The following is a 22,084-nucleotide window of genomic DNA, read 5'->3' on the forward strand; positions in this document are numbered from 1 at the left end:
TCCTCCTCCCCTCTCCCAGCTGGTCAGGATGGCAAGCGGTCAGTGACACATCTGCCGTGAGCTTGGTTTATTGGTGTGGCCTGAGCAGATAGTTGAGACGTCTGCCCCCCCTCCCCTGGACTCGCTCAAGCTGCCCCACCCCGGCCCTGCAGCAGAGCGGCAGGTGGAGCAGACGCCTGACACAGACCCTGGCTCCTAGGTCTCCATCACATTCATGCCCCCTCCTGGCAGGGTCCACACCGGGGGTCTTTCTGTTTGCTGATGGCCGCTGAGCAGGCCAAGGCAATGTGACTACTGGTGCAAGCTCGCGCGTTGGCAGACCTGTTCTCAGAAGTCCCCGAAGTTCACTGTGTAGGTCTCAACTGTGGTGAAGGGGATCTCCTGGCCCGTGACCATCTCTCTCTCCTCCTCCTCCCCCTCCTCGGGCTCCAGCTCTGTCCCAAACTCCGTCACCACCTCCGTGTAGGTCTCGGTCTCTGACTCCTCCCAGTCAGCTGTGGTCTCGGGTGGAAAGTGCCAGGGCCCCAGGGTAGAACTCGGGGCGGCGGAGGGGGTGAAGGAGGGGGTGGGGAGCAGTGTCGGGGGGGTGGGGGGCGACGTGGGGACGGTGGAGGGGCTGGTGGTGGCGTTCAGGCGCCGGAGCCGCATCTGTTCGCGCATGCGCAGCCGGTACTGCAGGCGGCGGCGTTGCATGCGCCGCTGCTGGGGGGTCATGGGGCGCGACGGGTCGATGCGCGGGATGGGCCGGTTCCCGTTCATGGCCATGATCTCCCGGATGCGCTTCCAGTTGGAGCGAGCCAAGATGAAGTTGCACTGGGTGGCCCCGATGTCGTAATCCACGTTGCAGGTCTTGGAGCTCGGGGTGTAGCCCTCCGCGTGGGCCGTCACGCGGTACTCCCCGGGGTTCAGGATGCGCCAGTAATCGCCACCACTTGCTGCAGAGGGAGGACGGGTTCGGCTGCCTAGGAGTACCCCCTCCCAGGCTCCAGTCCTCCTGTCCGAGATCCCCCTACCCCTCCCTCTGTCTGGGGGGCTCCAGAGGAGCAGGGACGTGCTGGGCAGGCCAGGCTTGCCTTGCCAACGGCACGTACAGATTCAGTGCCCCACCTCGGGAAGCGGAGCGGCGTAGAGGTATGCACTTGTGTACCTGTCTTCACTCCATGGTTAATGCCGCTCACGGAGATGGTGGCGTTGGCGATAGGGATGCCCTGCTCGTCCGTCACAACCCCCTTGATGCCGCGGTGAACCTGCAGGGGAGGCCGGCCGGGTGTCCACACGGAGAGCCCACTGGGCCTGCTGCTGCCCGGCCCCGTGCACGGGGTCCCCTCGCCCTTCACCACCCTCTCCCCAAATGCCGCCCCGCTCCTCCACCTGCCCCCCGGCAGCCCCCACACCTGCTCCATGAAGGTGAGCAGAGCTTCCTTGTTGTTCTCCCACTCTCGGGGCAGCTCACTCTCGTGCGGGAACTTGTCGCAGCCCAGGTAGATGGAGAGCTCCAGGCAGTTGGTGTGCAGGTAACTGAAGTCGTTGACAGCTGGGCAGGGCAGACACAGAGCCGCAGTCACCCCTGCCCACACCAGATGCCCCACCGCCGACCCTCCCAGGCTGACTCACTCCCAGAGCGGGGTTTCCACTTGGCCCCGTTGACGATGCCCATGCCGCCAGTGTAGTCCTGCGCTTGGCACCCTCCCCGGTAGGGCTCGGTCATGGTGAGGTGGGTAGAGGCGAAGGAGATGGCCAGCCAGCGGAAGATGGCATGGTCTGGGGTCTCTTGGGCCTCAGAGGCCTCTTCCTCGTCCTCTCCCCGGGCGGCTGCCATGGCCGCGGCCAGCAGCTGCTCCTGGCTGGGCGTGCGGGCCATGTCATAGGGGTAGGACACGAGCCGCTCACCGCCGTTCAGGTTCGCTCCCAGCACGAAGGGGTTCTTCTCCATCCAGGCAATGATGGCCCGGACCTCCGTGGACACCTAGGGTGGCCAGTATGTGAGGTGTGGGCCACAGCCTCCATCACCCTCCATGTAGACCCCATACTGGTACTCACGCCCCCTCAGTCCCTCCAAGGCCCTGCAGTCTCAGCGCCCGGGCTGGGTAACCCACAGCCCACCCCCAGGTCCCGAGCTCCAGGACGCCAGGGTCTGGGCTGCTCCCGCAGGCCCTCTGGCCAGGCTGCAGCCTCACCGTGGCGTCTGGAGACAGGTAGCGTTCAGGGATGGGCAGGTTGTTGTTGGGGACCCGGTAGGGGACCCATTTCCTCTCCTCAGCTCCCCAGAGCACAGAGTTGAGATCCGGGAAGTCCTCATAGATGTCAAAGCCCTCCTCGGTCCACAGTCCCAGCGCCCAGTTCCCAAACTCTGAGCCCTGGGGGAGCCGGTGGGGGTCAGCATCAGCAGCCCACCCCCCCAGCCCTGCCCCACCCTGGCCCCGCCCTGCCCCCCTTTCCTCCACCCACCATCTGCGCTGCCACCTCGTAGCCGTCAGGGTTCAGCGAGGGCACCAGGTGGATGCGCGTGTCATGCACCAGGCTGCGCACGCGCGGGTTCCCGTCTCGGTACTCGCGGCACAGGTACTGCATTAGTAGCAGCAGCAACTCTCGGCCTAGCACCTCGTTGCCATGGATACCAGCTGTGTAGCGGAACTCAGGCTCCCCTGCAAGGGCAGGAGCCTCAGCAACCAACCAGCCTCCCGAGGCCTGAGGCCCAGGGGATCTGAGGAAGGACCCAAACCGGCCTCATCCCCAGGGCGGGTGAGGGTGGCTGAGGACTGTAGGGCCCAGCAAGGGGCTCCAAAGACAGGTGGGAGGTGGTGAGCTGGAAACATCAACGGCGCAGACCCAGCTGCAGTGCCAGGGCCTTGCCTCTATAATCTGTTGGGCGTGGGGAGGGCCAGGCCTCCAGGGAGTTGTTGGGGCCCTCACCCAACTCGTGATCCCCGGGGTTGTCCGAGATCTCCATGGCGTAGATCTTGAGCCCACGCGAGCTCTTCCCTAGGCTGTATGTGCGGGTGATAGTGGGGCACTGCTCGTTCACCACCTTCATCAGCTGGGTGCCAGAGAAGACACAGAGTTACTCAGCCCACCTACTCCCGCCACCCCCAGCCCACCCCCAGTGACCACACCTCTCCCACGGCCTGGGTCTGCTCTATGGGGAGGCTCCCCTGTTAGCCCTGAGCCCAGTCCCTGGGCTCAGGACAAGCACCCCAACCTGGCGCATGTCCTTGTAGCTGTGGTGCCGGAAGTCCAGGTCGTCGGTGGTCACCACCTCGTTCTGTGCGTAGTAGCTGTGGACAGCTGCAGAGGGTGGGCAAGCAGGGCCTTGAGCTGGCCACCTGCCAGCCCACCGTGGGTTGCCCCAGCTGCCCATCCATGCCCCTGCCAGCCCCTTGCACTCACGGGACACGGGGCACCCCAGCACCTCCAGGCGCATGCATAGGCTGCCGTTCCAGGTGAGTGGGTAGATGCGGATGAAACGGGCCACCACCGGCTCTGGGAGCTCGCTGAGCACGGGTGTGTCCTTGTCCACGTTCCCATGGAAGGTCTGGGAAGAGGCAGGCCTCAGAGCAGCCCCCAACCCCAGCCGAGAGCCCACCTGTGGTTCAGACGAGGGACATATAGAGCCGAGGGCTCAGGTGCCCACCATTTCCTCGTAGCCGTTGGTGTACATCACCCATGTCTGGCTGTCATTGCTGAAGCCCACGAAGAAGGAGGTCACGAAGTCGTCACTGGGGAGCAGATGGTGGTCAGGGTAAGGCTGCTCTCCCCGCCCCAGGTCCAGGCCCTCAGGTGGCCTGAGCCCCCTCTTCTGGGCCCAAGAACCTAAGAGCTAGCAGGTGTATGGCGTTGGCCCGCATGTCGGGAGAGGCTGCTATGCCCACTGCGTGGCCGTGGGCGATTGGTTTGCTTATCTGGACCCAGGGAACCGACCGGCCATAACCGAGGAGTGGCGGGTGGTGGTGGGGGGACCCTGGAGGGCCCACTGGAAGGTTCTGAACGGGACTCAGAGCTGTGCCTGGAGCCACCTGCCTCCACCAAGTGCCTGTGAGCCTGGCAGACTTACTGGATGCTGGAGTCGCGGCCCTGGGTGATGACGCCCGTGAACTTGGTGGTCCTTCTGGTGTCCACCTCGATCCACTGGGTCTGAGAGTCGTCCTCGGCACACCACGCCCCGTCGTAGTAGTCGTCCTCAGTGTCGCCGGCCTGTCGGGGACAGCAGGGGGGCTGAGCAGGCAGGGAACCCCTACCCAGCTGGGAGATGGGCCCGTCCCGACACCCACCTGCATGTTGAGCCGGCCACGCTGTGCCCCCAGGCCGTGGCGCAGCATGGAGGAGGCCCGGATCTGGTTGTCCTCGATGCGGTGCGACTCCATCCCGATGGGGGGGCACTCTGGGGACATGGCACCCCAGGCTGGTGGCCCCCTGGCTCCGTCCCTCCCTCCACCGAACTCAGAACGGAGGAGCCCAGCGCCCACTTCCCCTCACATCAGGGGGCACCAGTCAGGGCAGCTGTGCCCCAGCCTGTGCTTCCCCGCCCTGAGCCTCAGCTTCCCCCTCTGGAGAATGGGCTGATGAAGCCAGGCTCCAAGGGGCCGTGGGGCTCACACGAAATCACAGGGACAGCCACCCCAGGGCCTGGCCAGTCCCAGGCATTGTCTGCATCGGGGCCGTCTGCACACCTGCCTTGTGCCCGAGCTCTGTCCCCTGGGGTCAGGCCCAGGACAGAGACACTCCAGGGCCTCTCCCTTTCGCGTCACAGGGCTTTAAGAGCAGGAAGGGGCTCTGGAGGCCTGGAGTGCCAACAGGAAATCCGCGTTTGGGACCAATGTGTGGCCTTAGGTGGGTCACGTGCCCCATCACCGTCACCTTGCGGCCCTGGCACGGCCCCAGAGCCGTCACACCCGCCCTACAGCCTCCATACACGCCCACGGCACCCCCGCCGCTCGCAGCCCTTACGCCCACTCCCAGCCCCCCACACCTGTCCCGCTGCCCCAAGCCCCCCAGTCCCCATACCCCCAGTGCCTCACTGATTTTCTCTGCGGGAGCCCACTCCTCCTCCAGCTCCTCACCCTTCTGGGGCCCTGGGGGCAAAAAAGGGAGGGAGGAGGTGCTGAGGGCCCCAGAGCAGCTGGGGGCCTGGCTGACCTCTCACGGGGACCCAGGTTGTGTGGGCCCAGCCCCCAGAGACACACCTCTGTGGTCCTTGCCCTTCTCCACAGTCCACTTGTCATCCGTCTCCTCCTCCTTGGGCCTGCTGCCCTCCTTTTTGGGTTTCTCTGGAGGGTGGAAGGTGAGAAGGGCCTGTCGGCTCAGCCCCGGGCTAAGGGGGGCTTCAGGGGCCAGGTGGGGAGGGGGTCAGGCCTGCCCGGGGGGCTGGGCCGGGGGTGGGGGCCAGCTCCCCGGTTCCACTCACTCAGCTCCTCCTTCTCCTCATCTGTTTCCAGGCCAGGGTCAGGCTTCTGGGGCCTGGGAGGCCGGAAGTAATAGTCCACTGTGGGGAGGGAGAGCCCTGATGAGATGGCCCACCACAAGCCGGGGCTCCTAGGTCCACAGGAGCCCCGTGGGCCAGACCGCGCACGGGGCGCGCAAGGAGAGGAGGTGAGATCAGGGTGGGCCTTAAAGAGTCCAGATGGGCTGAGACGAGGAGGGAGGGTCCTGCTGGAGGGGGAGGCTGCTTGGGCACAGGTGGGGTGAGCGAGACCCCGGGGAAGTCACCAGCCTGGCCCCCCAACAGGGCGTGGCCCGGAGAAAGGTGGGGAAAGGCTGGGCAGGGAGTGGGGCATGGATATCGGACATGCCCTGAAGGACGACTGGCACCTGTGGCAGGAACGGGGGTCTGGAGGGCTGAGCTGGGGCCAAGGGGTTGATGGGCACCGAGGCCAGGAGGAGGGGAACGGGGTCCAAAGGGACCGGGAGCAGGAGGGAGAGGAAGGCGGCATGGGAGTCCCGAGGGGCGAGGGGCGAGAGGTGGCCAGGACCGGAGCTCAGGAGGGCCCGAAAGTGAAGCCCACTGGGGCTCAGGAAGAAGAGGCCAGAAGAGAGGGCGATGGGGGGGAAGAGCGAAGTCGGGAGCCAGGAAGACCCAGCCTGAGGGGGGAAATCAGATGAGGGCGGCCAGGTAACTGCCACCAAGCTGGAGGTACAGGCAGCCCGACCTTGGGATGCAGAGGGCAGGGGCCCTAGGCACTCACTGTCGTCGTAGTCGGGGATCACGTAGCCTTCCCCATAGTTGGGTGGCAGCGGCTTCGGAGGCGGCTCTGTGGAGGTGGGAGGCAGGGGTGAGCCAGAGCCCCCTCGCCTGGCACCCTGCCCCCCAAGTCTGCCCGCATCCTACCGATCCTCTCCTCCGGGGCCTCGAACCCCGGCCCGGGCGGCTCAGCCTTCTCCTCAGGGCGCTCAGGCCAGAGCTTTTCCGGCCTTCTCCTGCTGGGGGGCGGCCTGGGCTGCTTCTGGCGCCGGATGTACTCAACTGGGGGAGAGGGGGGCGCTCTGAGCCGGGCCGAGGCCAGGGAGGGTGGGGCCAGGGGAGGAGTCCAGGTGGGGAGGCGGGGCCAGGGGCGGGGCCCAGGTGGGGAGGCGGGGCCAGCGCGGCCTCCCCGAGGGCAGGGCCCTACTCACAGTCCTCGTAGTCCTCCCGCTCTATCTGGTCGTTGTAGTCCAGCGTGGGCTGCTCCGTCTCCTCCTCCGGCTCTGAGGGAAAGCGCTTGTGGCCGCCTCATTGAAGATGCTCCCCGCCGCCGCCACCCAGGCCCACCCTGCAAACCCAGCAAGCCAGGGCGGTTGGTACCCTGAGGCCAGGTGGCTGGCGCCCACTCACCAGGCTGGCGCTCCACGTCGGTCTCTCCTGCTGGACCCTGCCAGGGATCTGGGAGGGGCCCGTCTGCAACACAAACCCCAGGAGCAGGTGGACGGGAGGCCTGCCCTGACCACGGGCTGCACAGCGAGCCTCCACGAGACCTGGGCCCTGCCGACGCCCCCTGAACAGCTCACTCCCGGGAGGCCTGGGCTGCTTCAGCCCTCAGCACCCTGCTGGCGCTCCCAGGGGGCCAGAGAGCTGGGCGGCTTTCTGGGGAGCCCAGGCCCTGCTGTCTGGGAGGACCTGCCGCAAAGCTGCCCCAGCAGGCGGGCAACCTGCAGGCTTGGAGCCCAGCGACACTGTGGGCAGGTGGCTCTGGATGGGGCCCAGGGGACAGATCCCAGGACGGTGGAGGGCAAGCCCCCCCAACGAGGCTGCCAAGCACTCCCTCCCCAGGGGAGGGGTGGCACCGAGGGAGGGACAACAACGAGGCCGCAGCGCCCACCCGGTCTGGGGGCTCTGAGGGTCTGCGAGAGGCAGGGCCTCAGGGACCCGCCCTCAGCCCCCTCTTCCTGCAGCCCAGCAGGTCAGAGCCCCACAGTCTCAGAAGAGCCAGCACACACCTCCCTCCTGGGGCAGCTCCTCGAGGCTGGGGCTGGTGAGTGGGGGCAGTGGCCACTTCGGGCTTTCGGAGGGGGTTGGGATGGGGGCCTTCTTCCCAGCCAGAGGCTTCTTGGTGGCCTTGGGTGGCTTCTCCTTGGGTTTCTTGGTGGCCTTGGGTGGCTTCTCCTTGGGCTTCTTGGTGGCCTTGGGTGGCTTCTCTTTGGGCTTCTTGGTGGCCTTGGGTGGCTTCTCCTTGGGCGGCTTCTCCTTGGGCTTCTTGGGTGGCCTGGAGGATGCCTCCGGGGGCTGCTTGGTCGCCTTGGGGCCTTTGTCCTTCTTTCCTTTCTTCCCTTTGTCTTTGGCTTTTCCTGGAGGTGCTGTTCAAGATGCAGACTCAGGTAAAATCAATGAAGAACCCCCTCTATGCCCCATGTGCCCCCCCCCACCCCGCAGGGTGCCTACAACCTGGGCAGAGGGGCTGCTGTTAGTCCTGCATTTCCCAGATGGGGGAAACTGAGAGGTTAAGCCACTTGCAGTCATGGCAGAGCTGGGAGTGGCTTTCTGTCACCACCACACCTTGGCCTGGGTGGCTCAGCTTCCCAGGGGGTAGGCCCTCGTCCTCCCATCTACCGAAACCTCCAGAGGAGCATCTCACAATCCACTCTTTCACCGTACGGCCCCTTGGCCAGTCAGGGCCCACTATTCTGTGCTGGGCACAGAAGGGGCAGAGAGGTGACTAAGCCATCCAGGCCTGGGGAGAGTGCCCCGTCTAAGGGGGAGGCAGTCTCATCCCTGCCAACTGCCACACAAAGTAAAGGGCATGGGCCCGGGGCCTCTCTGAAGCTAGAAAAGCTTCAAAGAAAAGGGACACTCATGGGCTATCCCCTATCCAGGGGTAAGGAGTCTGGGGTGGGTTGGAAGCCATAACCATAGGGGGTCCTGAGGCCACACAGAGGACAGAGGGATGGGTGGGCACTGCAGCTGCTCGCCCATCTCGGAGTCTGGGGGAGGGAGGAAGCAGGGGCAGGGCCTAGGGCTGCCTGTAGGAATCCTCCAGGCCCCTGAGCAAATCCTGTTGAAAATGTAATGGAGTGGGGGCCACATGACCGAAATACTGGAAAATCTACAAAACGCAGACAGTCAGGAGAAACAGAGCTGCCACAGCAGCGTGCAAGAGGCCAGGACACCAGTCTCGACCGGAATGGCGGGGGAGGCTGAGATGGGTCCCAGGGAGGAGCCAGGAAAGATCCAGAGCAGGATGAAGGGGAGGGGCTGCTGACCTCAGGAATGATGGATGGTGCCCTGGAGTCTCCTGGGAGAGAGGTCAGCAAGACCCTTGCCCACCGTCCGGAAGGTCACAATAAACAGCTAAGATTTATTGACAGCTGATTATATAAGAGGCACTAGGCTAAATGCTTTGGGGATGCATCACCTCGTTTAATTTTCACAGTAACCCAGGACTACTGCCCAGTGCTCCTGGAAGCCTTGTGGAGACGAGGGTCTTCTGCAACGCCCTCCCCCGGCTCTGTGCTCCTGGAGTAGGAGGCCAGGCAGCAGGGTGCTGGGGGTCCTTCCCAGGGAAGGCTGGAGGCTGGGACTCTGGCAGTGGTGTGGGCATGGCCAGTGTGTGCCACAATCAGACTGAGTGGCCCCATTAGAACGGCAGGGCCGTTCCCGTTCAAACTGACCTGGGCAGGGGGCAGCAAAGTCCCCAGTTAGTTCATGTCTAGTCCCTCTGGGGGTTTGGGGCTGTGCGTGACGGATTGGGAGGACCCAGTTCCACTGGGCAGTGGACCTGCTGGATGCGTCTCCAAACCCAAAGGGCTCCAAGCCAGCAATGACCTCTGCCTGGCACAGTGTCCCGCCAGATATCTGGGCTCTCTTGTGCCTTACAGAGCCATTCCTCAGGCTGGGCAGGCTGGACCTCGGCCAGACACCACCGAGGCCCGCCATCCTCGCCTGAGGTGCAGGGCTCCCCGAGGCCCCCCATCACACCGAGGGCCACCCCTACCCGGTGCTCTTACCCTCTGAGGCCACCCCCGGACGCACCCCCGGCTTGCCCCCTGTCTGGGCTTTGCGGACGGGAAGGGTGGGTTCAGGGGGTGGTGGGGCCTCCACGTCGTCCTCCCGGGGCTCGGACTCCAGCTCCGACAGGAAGCCCTCGAGGAACTCCTCGATCTCGTCGTCGGTCAGCACAGTCTGCGGGCGCCCCCCGGGGCACAGTGCCAGCAGCGCCAGGAGGCAGCCGAGCAAGGGCGCCCCGCGCAGGACCGCCATGGTCGCGGCCCGCACGGGGGGCGGGGGGGGGCCCTCCGGGGAGGGGCGGAGGGGGGCCCTCCGGGGAGGGGCGGGCGGGGGCTCCGGGGAGGGGGGGGGTGCTCCGGGGTGGGTAGGGGACTCCGGGGTGGGGCGCTGAGGGCTCCGGGACGGGCAGTGGCTCAGGGGTCGGTGTGGGCTCAGGGATGGTCTGGGGGTTCCGAGGCGGTGGCGGCGGCTGGGAGCTCAGGTCCCGCGTGGCGCGCTCCCGCGCGCGGACCGCCTTCTCCAAAGCGCCAGTGGCGGCCGGGGCGGGGGTGCTGGGGCTTCCGGAGCCGGCTCCCCCCACCCCCGGGGAAGGAGGAGGAAGAGGAGGAGGAGCCGGGCGTGGACGGAGGGGCTGCGGGGGGAGCCGAGCAGTCCCGGCGCCGCGCGCGCCTGGCACTTCCCGGAGTGGGAACTGCGGGCTGTGTCCCGGGCCGGGGCCCGCGCCTTGGAAGGAAGGCCGCAGGGAGGGAGCGTCGGAGGGGATGCGAGGTCCAGAGGGTGCGGGTCGGAGCGCTCCGACGCCCCTGCCCCGCGCCGTCTGCGACACCGCCCCCAAGCCGGACGGGAACTGGAGGCGAGATGCCCCAGAACCGGCTGGAGGTGAGCGGGACCCCTGATGGCAGAGCCAAGCCACGAACTCAGGCCTCGGGGACCCTCCCCATCTCGGGACCCGCAGAAGTGTCCCCACCTATCCTTTCCTCTCTCTGGAGCCTTGGCCTGGCAGCTCTGCGAACTGTCACCAGCCTTCATTCAGACATCCAGCTAACCTCCCAGGTCCATGAGAGCCGGGCCCTGTGCTGGTCCCCCTGGGAGGGACCACACTTTGGGAATTCACTCTCTAGTGAGGGGGACAGGTGCAAAACCGCCCCTCAAGGCAGGCTAACTGCTCTGCTGGGGGTATGAGCCCCCATGTAAGATTGCCCCTCCCCTCCCAAGGTACTGACATACTAGGTCAAGTTTGGAGGTGGGGTCAGAGATGGAGCAGGGAGGGACGAGATGCCTTTCAAGTTGTATTAAACTGTATGGGTCATTCATAGGAATGGACTGTCAGGGGTGTGGAGGGACTCAGCACTCACACAGCAATTTCCATACAAGCTCCGGGGGTTCTTGTCCTCCCCCACACTCCCAGCAACAGAGGGAGGGATCCCAGATGAAGAGCCCTGCACGGAGGTGGGAGGCAGCGGCTGGCTTATGTGGCCCCCTTCTAGCAGATGGTACAGCCTCAGGTGAAGCCAGGTCAGATCAAGGGAACATTTTAGGGGCGGTGCGTGTGAGCCCAGCTCCGCGTGGAAGATGTAGGGGCCACAAAGCCATAGGAGATCAGACACTACCCCTGAGGACATGGGCCAGCTGGCAAGAGAGGATGGGTACCTTCAACCCAACGAACCTGGGTGCTGGGACCTACCACAGGAACAGTTCACTCACCACCCAAATAGGAGCCACAGATGTTTGCGGTCGGTTCCCCTCCCCTACGGTTTCTTTTACTATTTCCCCCGCAACGAACATTTCTTCACCTCTAGGGATACACTGCTTTCCAAACAGCTGAGATCCCAACCAGGACAAACAGACGTTCCTCTCCTTCCTCTTATCAGAACCCAGTTTTTTTAAAACTGTGTTTACTGTAGCTCCAGCTACCATATGGACCAGCTGCAACCGGGGCATGTAGATTGGGTAGTCAGAGGATCCCAGGCTCGATTAGTAATGTCTGCCATGGGTGTTGGCTTAGGGAGTTATGCCATGTGTACCTGGTGTTTCCTTAAGTCTTCCCCAAGGGCAAATGTTGGCTGGCCCCAAATGGGCATGACACCTAAGGCCAGAGCTCCCAGAACGTTCCTCCTTGATGGGCTGAGGAAGCAAGAAAAAGCACATCTGGAGCCCATGGGTCAAGTTTAGCAGCAGTCAGCCCTGAGCCAACGTTGTCTGAGGGTTTGGCCCAGTTGGGAAAACCCGGGAGAGCCTGAGATGATGAACAAGCAACAGCCAGGGAGCGTCGTGGGAGCTGCTGGCTCAGCCCGGGACTGGGGACAGGACCCAGGGGGCTCTGCCTTCTCTCACCACTTTCTTTCAAGGCCCTTCCTTCGCTGTTCACTGGCTCACTTGTTTGTACTTAGAAAGGCAGTGGGACTATGTCAAGAGCTGGTCCCTACAGTCAAATCCCAGCTCCGCCCCCCTGGCCATCTGATCACAGCAAGTAACCTCACCGCTCCCCGCGGCCTCACTGCCGCACACCAAACAGGGACTTTGCACGTGCTGTGCCGAGCGCAATTTCCGCACTCTCAACCCAGCAGCTCCCAGTTCTTGTCACTTCTCTTAGGAGACCAAGACCCACCTGGGCTCTCGGAGCACGACCCCCCCACCCCCCCACCCCCCAGTTGGGCCTCCTTGTCCCTGCGCTGTCCTCGCCCTGCCGTGTGTACCCAGGCTGGTCCTGGCAGCAGTTGGACGAAGAAAGCTCTTACCCATAAATGTCCTCTGTGAGCCTCTGAATCATCGCTCTTGAAACTTTTGTCTTGGAATTTGTTCTGTTGCCCCCAGTTGAGTGTGTCAAATAGGGAGGCCCAAGGCTGGGGGGTGGGCGGTGGCGGCTATAGAACGTCACTTCCCTGGGAACAGCTCCCGAGTTCAGCTGGCTCACACATGGATCAGATTTGGGCTCCACATCCTCTGCCAGGGAAAATAGAAGCCCTCAGAACATTAGAAAGAAATAGAAAGAGCCTTCTCCTCAGTCACAGTGAGTCACCAACAGAAACATGAGCAAAGGCCTTGTGGGGAGCTGGGCCTGGGGTGGGGTGGGCAGGGAGTTGGGGGCCCCCCCCCAAGAGTCTGGGCAGGTGGAGGGGGGCAGTGCCTGTTCTCTTTGCTGGGCCAGTATCTTCCCTCGGTGGGCAGGGCTGGCACTCCGCTTAGCTTTGACCTGCACTCTGGAAATCCCGCAGACCTAGGCCCGTCAGGACCTGTCATCTAAACCAAACTCCCCAAGGGCAACAGCCCAGGCCGGGAAGAGGCAGGCCAAGAGGTGGGAAGCTTGCGGCCTCCTGTGGCTGCCTTTCACCCTTCTGGGGTTCCGGCCCCCTGCCAGCGGGTGGGGTGTCTGTCCCCACGTCCAAGGGCTCTCCTGAGCTAGTCTGGGAGTCTGCTGGACGTCCTGGGTCCCCTCACCTCCAGCTTCCTAAGAGAAGGCGGGGCCTTTCCCTCCTTCTGAGTGAGGCCTACCCTAGGGGCTGCAGCAGGACTGGGCTTACAGGCAGAGGCAAGGCGACATCTCACCCTGGTGGACCTACCCTTGCTGCTTCCAGAGTTGGGGAGCAGAGTTCTTGGGGGAGCCTGACATGGGCTGGGTGTGTGTGTGTGTGTGTGTGTGTGTGTGTGTGTGTGTGTGTGTGCGTGTGGAGTTTTCCTGCAGCCTTGTGAGGATCAGGCTGGTGGAGCCCACAGATGCAAGGGTGGGGAGACGAGGGGGCGTGGCCTGCACTCTCACTTCTGACCAGGCTGGGGTCGTTCCTGTTTAGCTCATGGGCCAAGAGCTCACCTCTGAGGGCCATTGAGAAAGAACCATATGCCAGGAGGGCTGCCTGCCAGGGTGGGAGGTCCCCGGGAGAGACACCTGGTTGAGGGCCGAGGTGCCCGTGCTTGGGGTCAGGAGCAGGGGCATTGCAGAGGTCTGCAGAGACCCATCTGGGAGGAATGGTGCAGTGTAGAGGCCCTGCGGGCTGCGGCGAAGGGCGGGGTGCGGGGGGCGACGGTGATGGGGGAATGTGGACATGTAGGCAAAGCTGTCACATGGGGGCTTTGCCCCTGTCAGTAATGCCCTCAGCGGGACAGGTGTGGGCGGGGAGCCAGAAGCTCCCGCGTTGGGAGGGGGCTGAGCAGGTTCAACAGAAATGGAACCTACCCTCTTCCCACTGTGGGGGGGGTCAGTTCCACAGGGATGAGACATCGAAGCTTCAGCGTAGGTCGGGCTTGCCTTGTTAATGCTTTCAGATGCGACAGCTTCCTGCATGAAAAGAAGAACCCAAGATGGACCTGGAGCAGGAAGGAGAGGGGCTTTCCGGCTTCCTTCTGCCCATCCTAGAAGCCACACTTAAAACTATGACCTTGAATAACTCGGTTTTCTCAGGCTGTAAGCTGGCGGGGGGGGGAATGACTCCATGACCACTAGCAGCCCCCCGCCCCTGTTAGGAAGGGTCTCCCATTCAGACAGGCCTGGTCAAGCGAGGTTTGCCTCTTGTCTTTGCAGATCAGACAGCTTGTATCTCGAGGCAACTCTGGCTGGAGCCTTGGGAGGCATGAGGGTCAGTCTCATCCCTGGGTGGGCCCCAGGTGACCTTGATCCCGTTCCCCTCTCCCACCAGACTTCAGGGTGGGAACCCTGAGGTCACTACAAACCTAGTGACCACACCTCCACACGAGATGGACAGATGATGGAGTGGCCCCATCCGAGCACTCACTCTCCGTGTCCAGGGAATGAGGGGATCCCCGGAGGAGGGTGCCCCTAACCCTGGGTGGCCTCTCCCTAAAAACAGGCCCTAATGGGAAGAGCCATGCTCTGGGACTCTCAGGGAACTCATCCATTCTAAAGGTTCCAGCAGAGTCTCTGCACCCAGGGACACCACACCTCAGCTTCCTGAGTGCCTGAAAAGATGCCCCCAGGCCGTCCTTCTAGGACTGCCAGCCACGTCGGCAGGAGACTGCCTCATCCCATGTCACTGTAGCCTGAAAGTCCATGATCTCATCACCCTCCACTTCCGAGTCCCCAGCCCGCCCCTACCCTGCCACAGCACCAGCCCCCTCACTCTGGGTCCCCAGCGATCTAAGCACGTGTCTGTGGGTGTGTGTCCCTGATTGCGGCTCATTTGTTCACTGGGCAGGTCTCCACGGAGCTTTCAACGAGGTCCGGCCCTGAGCGTGGCCCAGAGACCCAGCAATCATGGAGGTATCCTTCCTCTGAAGATGTTCAGGCCAGAGGGAACAGGGTGTGAGTGGTTGGACCTCTGGAAAAGAGGGCACAGGGGAGGGCATTGAACCCTGGGAAGTGGAGTCCTGCCCTGTGGGAGAAAGCGAAGGGGGATCCCGGCGGGGGAGACCCTGTCCCCCGGGCTCAGACTCCTCAAGTCAGTCGCCTGCATCTCAGGCCCCAGCATGTGGACGGTGGGCTGGGCAGTGATGGTGCTTTTAATGCTTGTAGAGTATATACGCTATCTTTCCCCATTTTCAAGTAAGGAAACCTGGGCCCAGGGAGAAGTGATGTGTCCAGGTCACAGCATGTCAGTGATGGCGTGTCTATGAGGCCAGACCGAATGCTCTTTTCCACCCGGTTTACACAGCATCTGCCACCGGGCCACCGGGCCACGGGGCTACCAGCCCCTCCTGCTGAGGCCCGAATATCACCAGGAGCCACCCTGGTGCCTCAGCCTGGGCAGAGGTGGGAAACTCACCTGCCAAAAGGACCAGTGTGTCCCAGTTCTAACTGGGGCAGCCGCAGAACACTGGGACCAGGAGCAGGAGCGGCAGAGCTCCTCCAAGGCGCCCGTGGCCTCCGAGGCAGCAGCTCAGACACGACCCAGCTGGCCAAAATGAGTGTGTGTGCTGAGGTGGGGGCCGGAGTTGCAACTGGAAGGCTCTGGAAGCCGGGCCTCTGGACACCAGCCCCTCCCAGTCTCCTGGAGTCCTGAGTTGGCCTCAAGGGACCAAGTGAGAAGGCCCCAGGCCCATCCGGTCCCTCTGCTCCTCCCTCTCAGGGGAGGCCCCTGGAAACGCCCTCTTGTCTACAGTTTGGACATTACCAGGGGATAAGTCTGCCCGGGCTCGCCAGGAGGGTGGTTCCCAGAGCCATGGGACCTGGGGTCTCCCAGACAGTGTCTAGCTCTCTGCACAACTGGCAGAATGATTTTCAAGTTTCCAACAACTTGAAAACCACATGTGATTTTCCATAGTCTGGTGCCCCCGCCCAGCTCCCCAGGCCCGGACTGCTGAGTGAGCAGAGTTCACCCGAATTCCTTCCACTCACCGCAGGACCCAGCCCCCTGGAGACTGGGGGGTCACCGCAGCCGCAGGGGGGCTGATGGGCTGAGGGGCGGGAGGCGGGCTTCCCGTGCCTGAGTAATTCTGCAGCCCGCAGACTGGGATGAGGACAAGGGCCACGTGTGGCAGTGTCATGTGACAATCAGCCAGGGTTGTCCGGTTCCAAACAGGCTCTAGTGGAAAAAAGTATGCTGATCATCCCTCCCACCTTCATCTAAATTGACTCCGATGGATTGAAGATGTAGATGTTGAAAGAGAAACCATCAAAGTAGTAAAAGAAAACAGAAATCTGTGCTTATAATCTTCGTGGGGGAAGTTTTTCTAAGCAGAAACTGTAGAAGGATGGAGAATTGTGGTTGCGTAAAAGTGCTAGCAAAATATCCTCAAAATGAAATTAACAGGCAAACAAAACACTGGAAATAGATCCACAACCCCTAGGTCAGAAAGCGAACATTTTAGGAGCTGCCCGTGGCCTCAGAGCCTCTCTCCAAGCCTCAGTTTCTCTCCTCCATACGATGGGATAATACTGACACTATCGCTCCTTGTGAAAAGGGCACAAGGATTCACTGAGATAAATCTAGAAAGCTGTGCCTGAAAAATAGTAATTCTTTGATAAAGGGAAAACATTCTTTACATTTTTAAAGCTAATTTGACCTTGTTTCCATTTTTAAAAGTGAGCCCTGAGATATAGGCCAATTCACAAAAGAAGAAACATAAGTGGGGACTTCCGTAGTGGTCCAGTGGTTAAGACTCCATGCCCCCACTGCAGGGGGCACAGGTTCGATCCCTGGTCGGGGAACTAAGATCCCGCATGCCACTAATAAACATATGCAAAAATGTTGACCTCATGAAAAATTATGCAAATGCTAATTAAAATACACTAAGTAGTACTTCTCCAATATCAAATTCCCAAAGATTAAAACCCTCCTGGTGGACTTCCCTGGTGGCACAGTGGTTAAGAATCTGCCTGCCAATGCAGGGGACGCGGGTTTGAGCCCTGGTCCGGGAAGATCCCACATGCCGCAGAGCAACTAAACTCGTGTGCCACAACTACTGAGCCTGCGCTCTAGAACCCGCGAGCCACAGCTACTGAAGCCCGCGCGCCTAGAGCCTGTGCTCCGCAACAAAAGAAGCCACTGCAATGAGAAGCCCGCGCACCGCAACGAAGAGTGGCCCCCGCTCACCGCAGCTAGAGAAAGCTCGCGCGCAGCAACGAAGACCCAACGCAGCCAAAAATAAAATGAATAAAATTATTTTAAAAAAAAACCCTCCTGGTGGAGGCGGTACCAGGAAATCACTGTCTGAGCACTGTCCTGCAGGATCATTCGGCTGCAGAGATCGGGAACCCCACTGTGATGAGTAATTTTGTGTGTCCCCTGACCGGGCTAAGGGATGCCCAGATCAATGGTGAAACATTATTTCTGGGGGTTTCCGTGAGGCTGTTTCCGAAAAAGAGTCGCTGATCTGAATCAGTGGACTGAGAAAAGCAGATGGCCCCCCCCAGTGCGGGTAGCCCCAATCTCTGCTTGAGCTGGGACGTCCGTCTCCTGCCCTCGGACATCAGCTCTCCCGGTTCTCAGGCCTTTGGGTTTGCACTGAACTGCACAACCGGCTCCCCTGGGCCTCCAGCTTGCAGACGGCAGATGGCAGCCTCCATAATCATGTGAATCAATCCTTTATAGTAAGTCTCTCTATATACATGTATATGTATCCTGCGGGTTCTGTTTCCTGACTGATACACTCTCTAAAGCAGCTGAGCCCTGACAGGCAATCCCACAGGTGCCTGGTAGGACAGAGGGCCTCCACGTTCCCCCACAGCCCAGCCTTCACTGTTCACCCAGACCCCTCCATACCCCAGAACTTCAGGCTGGACTTCAGCTCGATGCATTTCCCAGAGGGGACTTGGACCAGGCAACTGGACTCCACCCTATACCTTATTCCAATCAGCTGCCGGAGGGGTCGGCCGTGTGCCCAGACGTGGCTGCACCGGCCACCTCCCCCGCAGCCAGAAGAGGACCCGAGGCCTGGGTAGGCCCTGGGCTCATCTTCTCGGGAAACTGGACGCCAGCCTCATAAATGAGCATGTGCCCCAACATCTGCACCCCTCTGCCACTCCGAGGACAGATTCTCCTGTCCTGAGGTGCATTGTGACCTCAAGGTGGGTGAAGCATGTGACTCTGGAGGTGACGAGCCTGGGATGTCCGTCCTGTCCACAGGGACTTCGGGGAATGAGGTGCTGCATTAGCCCCTGAGAAAGCCTCCCCTGGCCCCCCGCCCTCAGACTAATACTACACGTTCCTGATTTAGTGGGAGGAAATCCCACCGACAGGTGGGCACGTCCTGCCTCAGGGGACGTATTTGCTGTTCTTTCTGCCTGCAGTGTCCTTCCCGGCTTCTCACTGAAGCATCCCCAGCTGCCCTTCGTAAAACTTCAGCCCTCTCCTATATCTGCCAAAACAAACCATCCCACTCCCCTACTTTATTTCTGACATATTGACCCATTGCGCTATACTGATGGTGCTAATGGCTCCAGTTAAGTGGCCTCCTGGTGCCCATGCCCTTTGCCCTGTGCCTTGTAACCTTGTAGGCCCCTCCTACTCTGACTACAGGCTTGGCCATGTGATGGCTTTGGCCAGTTGGACAGGAACAAACTTGGTCCAAGGAGAGGCTTGAAAAAACACCTGAAGCATCCTCTCTCCCCTTCCCCACAACCTTCCAGAACAATGAGAGCACACCTGGGCTGTCCTGCTGGAGGACAAGACCACAGGGAGGAAAGCTGAGACCATGCAAAACAGGCTGCCATAGCCAGCGGGACACAAGAGGGAGACCAGCGAAACCAGCCAAGCTGGGCTCAGATGGGCAGAGCTGCCCAGACAGCTGGCAGGCAGGTGAGCTAATAAATGTGATTGTCTTAATCTGCTGAGTTGGGTGGTTGGTTACTCAGCAATAGCTAACACTTATCTCAGATGTTTATTATCTGTCTCCCTACCAGCAGTGCCAGCGTCACAAGACCAAGGGATCAGGGGCTGTGATATTTCCTACTACAGCTCTCTGGCCCACAGAGGCCCTGAGTAAATATCTGTTAAATGGCTAAATACAGGATAAATACTGTAACAGAATCTTGTGAGACAGATAACAGTCCTTGAGCTGGTCAGAACTGAGTGGAGGGTGGTACTGACACTGGTGAAGAGAATGGCAGTGGGTGAGCACCAAGGGGGTCTCGATAACTGATGCAGGTCCTGTCTGTGAGCTTCAAGACAAAGACCAGCTCAGAGTCCCCTTCCTTTCATTTTGTTGCTCCTCTATTCTCAGCATCTGGCTTCCATCTCATGATGCAAAACAGCTGCTGGAGATCCAGTCATCATTGCATCGTCCCAGCCAGTAGAAAGGAATAGTAGAGCACAATCTCTTCCTTTAAGAACTTCTTCTAGAAGCTCACACAAAGCTCCAAGTTCATTCCATTGGCCTTGACCAGAACTCAGTCACGGCCACACCCAGCTGCAAGGGAAGCTGAGAAGTGTAGTCTTTTTTCTGACAGCCTTGTGCCAGCTAAATGTCAGTTCTGTTATTAAAGAAGAATGAGATAATAAATACTGAGGAATAATTAACAGTCTTTGCTACAGCTGATATTATTTTCACTTTTGTGTCTGGTAAGATTACTAAGATCTTAAAAAGGTGTTAAAAAAAAAAAAAAACTAGCATCTGGTAGAGGAAGGTGTGAAAGCTGAAATCCCAGGAAAGTATAAGAATAAGAAACACATCGTGGTATTAGCCACTTTGTAATCAGTTTGTGTGTAAGGTATTCACATTCTTGCATATTTGTCTGCAGACCTGAGCCAGAAGCCCAGCCAACAAAACCAAGAAGTGCTGACCAGCTCTGTAGGAGGAAGGGGACCCCCAGCAGATGTGCGTCCTCAGCTCCTCAACCCCTGCCATTAGCGCGGAGTGTCAGAACGCCCCCAAGGCTGCTGCAGCGCCCAGAGTTCTGTGTTGAAACCCATAGCTGCTGTCTCTATCCTGATCTTCCTCCTAAGAGCCAAGCTTCTCAAAGAAGTTATTCACACTCATTTTTCCACTTCCTCAGTCCCAGGGAACTGTTCCTGCACCTGGCACTCTCACCAGGCCCCAGGGATCACCCAGAGCCACCAGAGGCCCCGTCGTGACCTCCTTCCGGGCTGGCTCGTCGTCCTCCTCCCCTGCTTCCATGGTGGGGGCCTTTGCAGCACAGGTTCCCTCCCAGTGCACACCACGCAGCCCTCACCCACCATAGGCCCAGACCCCTGCGCCCCTTTTAAATCATCCACTGGTAGTTCTTTGCACAAACACCATCCCAAAGAGAGAAGGGTTCAGACTCCATGTCTAGAACCCCAAAGACCTGGATTCTGGGAGATCACCATCCCATGGGCCTCCGAGGCCGGCCCTCAGGGTCTCCCATGGGGATGTATGAGCTCAGTCGAGCCAGCCCCGGGCCTCACAGGCTCACCTCGGGCACAGGGTCATCTCCTAGTAAGAAGCGCTTGCTGAGGGCAGTAAGAATAGGATGCACGCATTTAGTGCCAGGAAGACTCGCCCAGCCAGAAAGTGTTCGTAGACTGGCTCCGTGTGCGGGCATGGCCACCCCAAGTCCACACAGGGGGGGCCCGTGCCCTGGGAGCTTTCTCTCCAGCAGAGGAGACAGATGCTCCAGCCCGGTGGGCTGGGGGACATGCAGGGGACCCAACCCGGACCTGGGGACCAGCAGAGGCTTCTGGAGGAAAGAGTGAGTGGGATGCGCTAGGTGAGTCCTTGCAGGGAGGGGACGGTAACCCAGGACCCTGCTGTAGGGGAACAGCCGGGGGGAGCTCAGGATGGGCACAGTGTGGGCAGGGGGCTGAGGGCAGCGTGAGGCCCGGGTAGGTCAGCAGACCCCTGGAAGCCAACTTGCACTTGGGTTCTGTGCTGTGGGCAGTGGGACTTCGTGCAGCCGAGTGGAGATGGGGAGGGCAGAGGGGCCATGAGGGGCAGGGATGCCAAGCGGGAGAAGATTCTGGGGCAGGACCCGCAAGACCTGGGCCCAGTGGATGACGGAGGAGCCAGCGAGACTGCTGGTTGGGAACTGGTGGGTGGGAATCCAGGAAGGCCCACAGGAAAGTAGGTACAGGGAGAGGAGGGGTAGACCAGCATGGGGGCCTGCCCTTCGGACAGCTGGTCACCCGGTCCTGGAACCGGGACCGTGAACCTGGCTGTGTGGATGTGGGAGTGACGGAGGGGTGAAGGGGAAGGGCAGATGCACCCAGGGAGTGCGTGGGGAGTGGGACAGCGGCGACCCCACCCCTTCCAGGTTTGATGAAAGGATCAGATGTTATGTGATGGTGGCCACTTTGCCCTGACCCCTGCCCCTTGAGATGCCACATCCCAACATGAGTCTGTGCTCCTCACGGGGCTTGCAGGGCTTGCAGGTGGGCCCCGAGTGCCTGTGCCGGGGTGGACACACGGCGGTCCTGCCGACCTTGCTGCTGGGTCTGAAACCCTGCCAGCTGTGAGCCACTGGAAACAGAGGTGGGGCCTGGGAAGTCTCAGGGTGACTCCCACCCCACCCCTGCACCCCTGCGGTCAGGAGCCCTGGGCTAAGCACCCCTACCGGGCCTCATTGCTGCTGGTTCTAGGTCTATCGAAAACTCTTCTTGGGACTTCTCTGGTGGTCCAGTGGTTAGGACTCCGAGCTTCCACTGCAGGGGGCACGGGTTCTGTCCCTGGCTGGGGAACTAAGATCCCATAAGCCACGTGGCACGGTCAAAAGAAAACTCTTCTTATTACAAATCTCTTTATTATGCAGTCGGTGTGTGCTCATTGCAGGAAAATTAGAAAACACAAGTAGGCAAAATAACAAACTGATTATGATAAGTTTTCTTGAATTTCAAACTGTCTGATCCCCCAGAGAGAACAAGTAACAGTTTGTGACATAATCATCCGGGAGTTTTGGAAGCACATAGATCAGGAGTTCTGTGATGGAGCTAGGCTCTTTGGGTCACATCTGTGAAATGATAGAAAAAATATATATTAGTCTCTGCCCTTGGTTCCTGGCACAGAGCTCCTAAATCCCTTGGAATTTCCTAAGTGATAAGAACACTAGGGGCATCTTTTGTTCTAATATTTGGTCTTTGAACCCACTTCCTGGCACAGAGCTCCTAAATCCCTTGGAACTTACTGGGTGGAAGGAGGATCTTTTGTTCTAATTCTGTGACTCTAAGTGGGTTCCTGGATGTCTTCAGGATCAGGGCTGGTCACCAGAAAGATCAAGCCATGATAAGGAGCTTGGAACTTTCAGCCCAGCTGGAGATGGAGTTAATGATCGATCATGTCTGTGTGATGAAGCTGGCTATATAAAAATCC

The 22,084-nt window shown here is 60.5% G+C and overlaps 2 protein-coding genes across 2 annotated transcripts; one reads left to right on the plus strand and one right to left on the minus strand.

Annotated features, from left to right (window-relative positions):
• Positions 1–39: 39 nt before the first annotated feature.
• Positions 40–9,806, minus strand: AEBP1 (AE binding protein 1). The gene is made up of 21 exons (XM_082399736.1): positions 9,412–9,806; positions 7,408–7,764; positions 6,806–6,868; positions 6,607–6,678; positions 6,323–6,457; positions 6,180–6,245; positions 5,402–5,479; positions 5,181–5,264; positions 5,016–5,069; positions 4,269–4,378; positions 4,052–4,191; positions 3,632–3,716; positions 3,388–3,532; positions 3,200–3,285; positions 2,914–3,037; positions 2,449–2,645; positions 2,178–2,357; positions 1,615–1,966; positions 1,395–1,534; positions 1,148–1,247; positions 40–935 (listed from the first exon to the last, which is right to left on the minus strand). Exons 1-21 carry the CDS (start codon positions 9,662–9,664, stop codon positions 328–330), a joined length of 3,429 nt encoding a protein of 1,142 aa, XP_082255862.1. The 5' UTR covers positions 9,665–9,806; the 3' UTR covers positions 40–327.
• Positions 9,663–17,651, plus strand: LOC309632659 (uncharacterized protein; the record flags this gene model as incomplete). Its single annotated transcript, XM_082400418.1, has 5 exons — positions 9,663–9,684; positions 9,805–10,291; positions 13,929–13,983; positions 14,560–14,666; positions 15,016–17,651. The coding sequence occupies 5 exons, from the start codon at positions 9,663–9,665 to the stop codon at positions 15,266–15,268; spliced, it is 924 nt and encodes a 307-aa protein (XP_082256544.1). The 3' UTR covers positions 15,269–17,651.
• Between the last annotated feature and the right edge of the window lie 4,433 nt (positions 17,652–22,084).

Source organism: Balaenoptera borealis (genome assembly GCF_965194805.1).
Source record: "Balaenoptera borealis genome assembly, chromosome: 7".
Classification (NCBI taxonomy): Eukaryota; Metazoa; Chordata; class Mammalia; order Artiodactyla; family Balaenopteridae; genus Balaenoptera; species Balaenoptera borealis.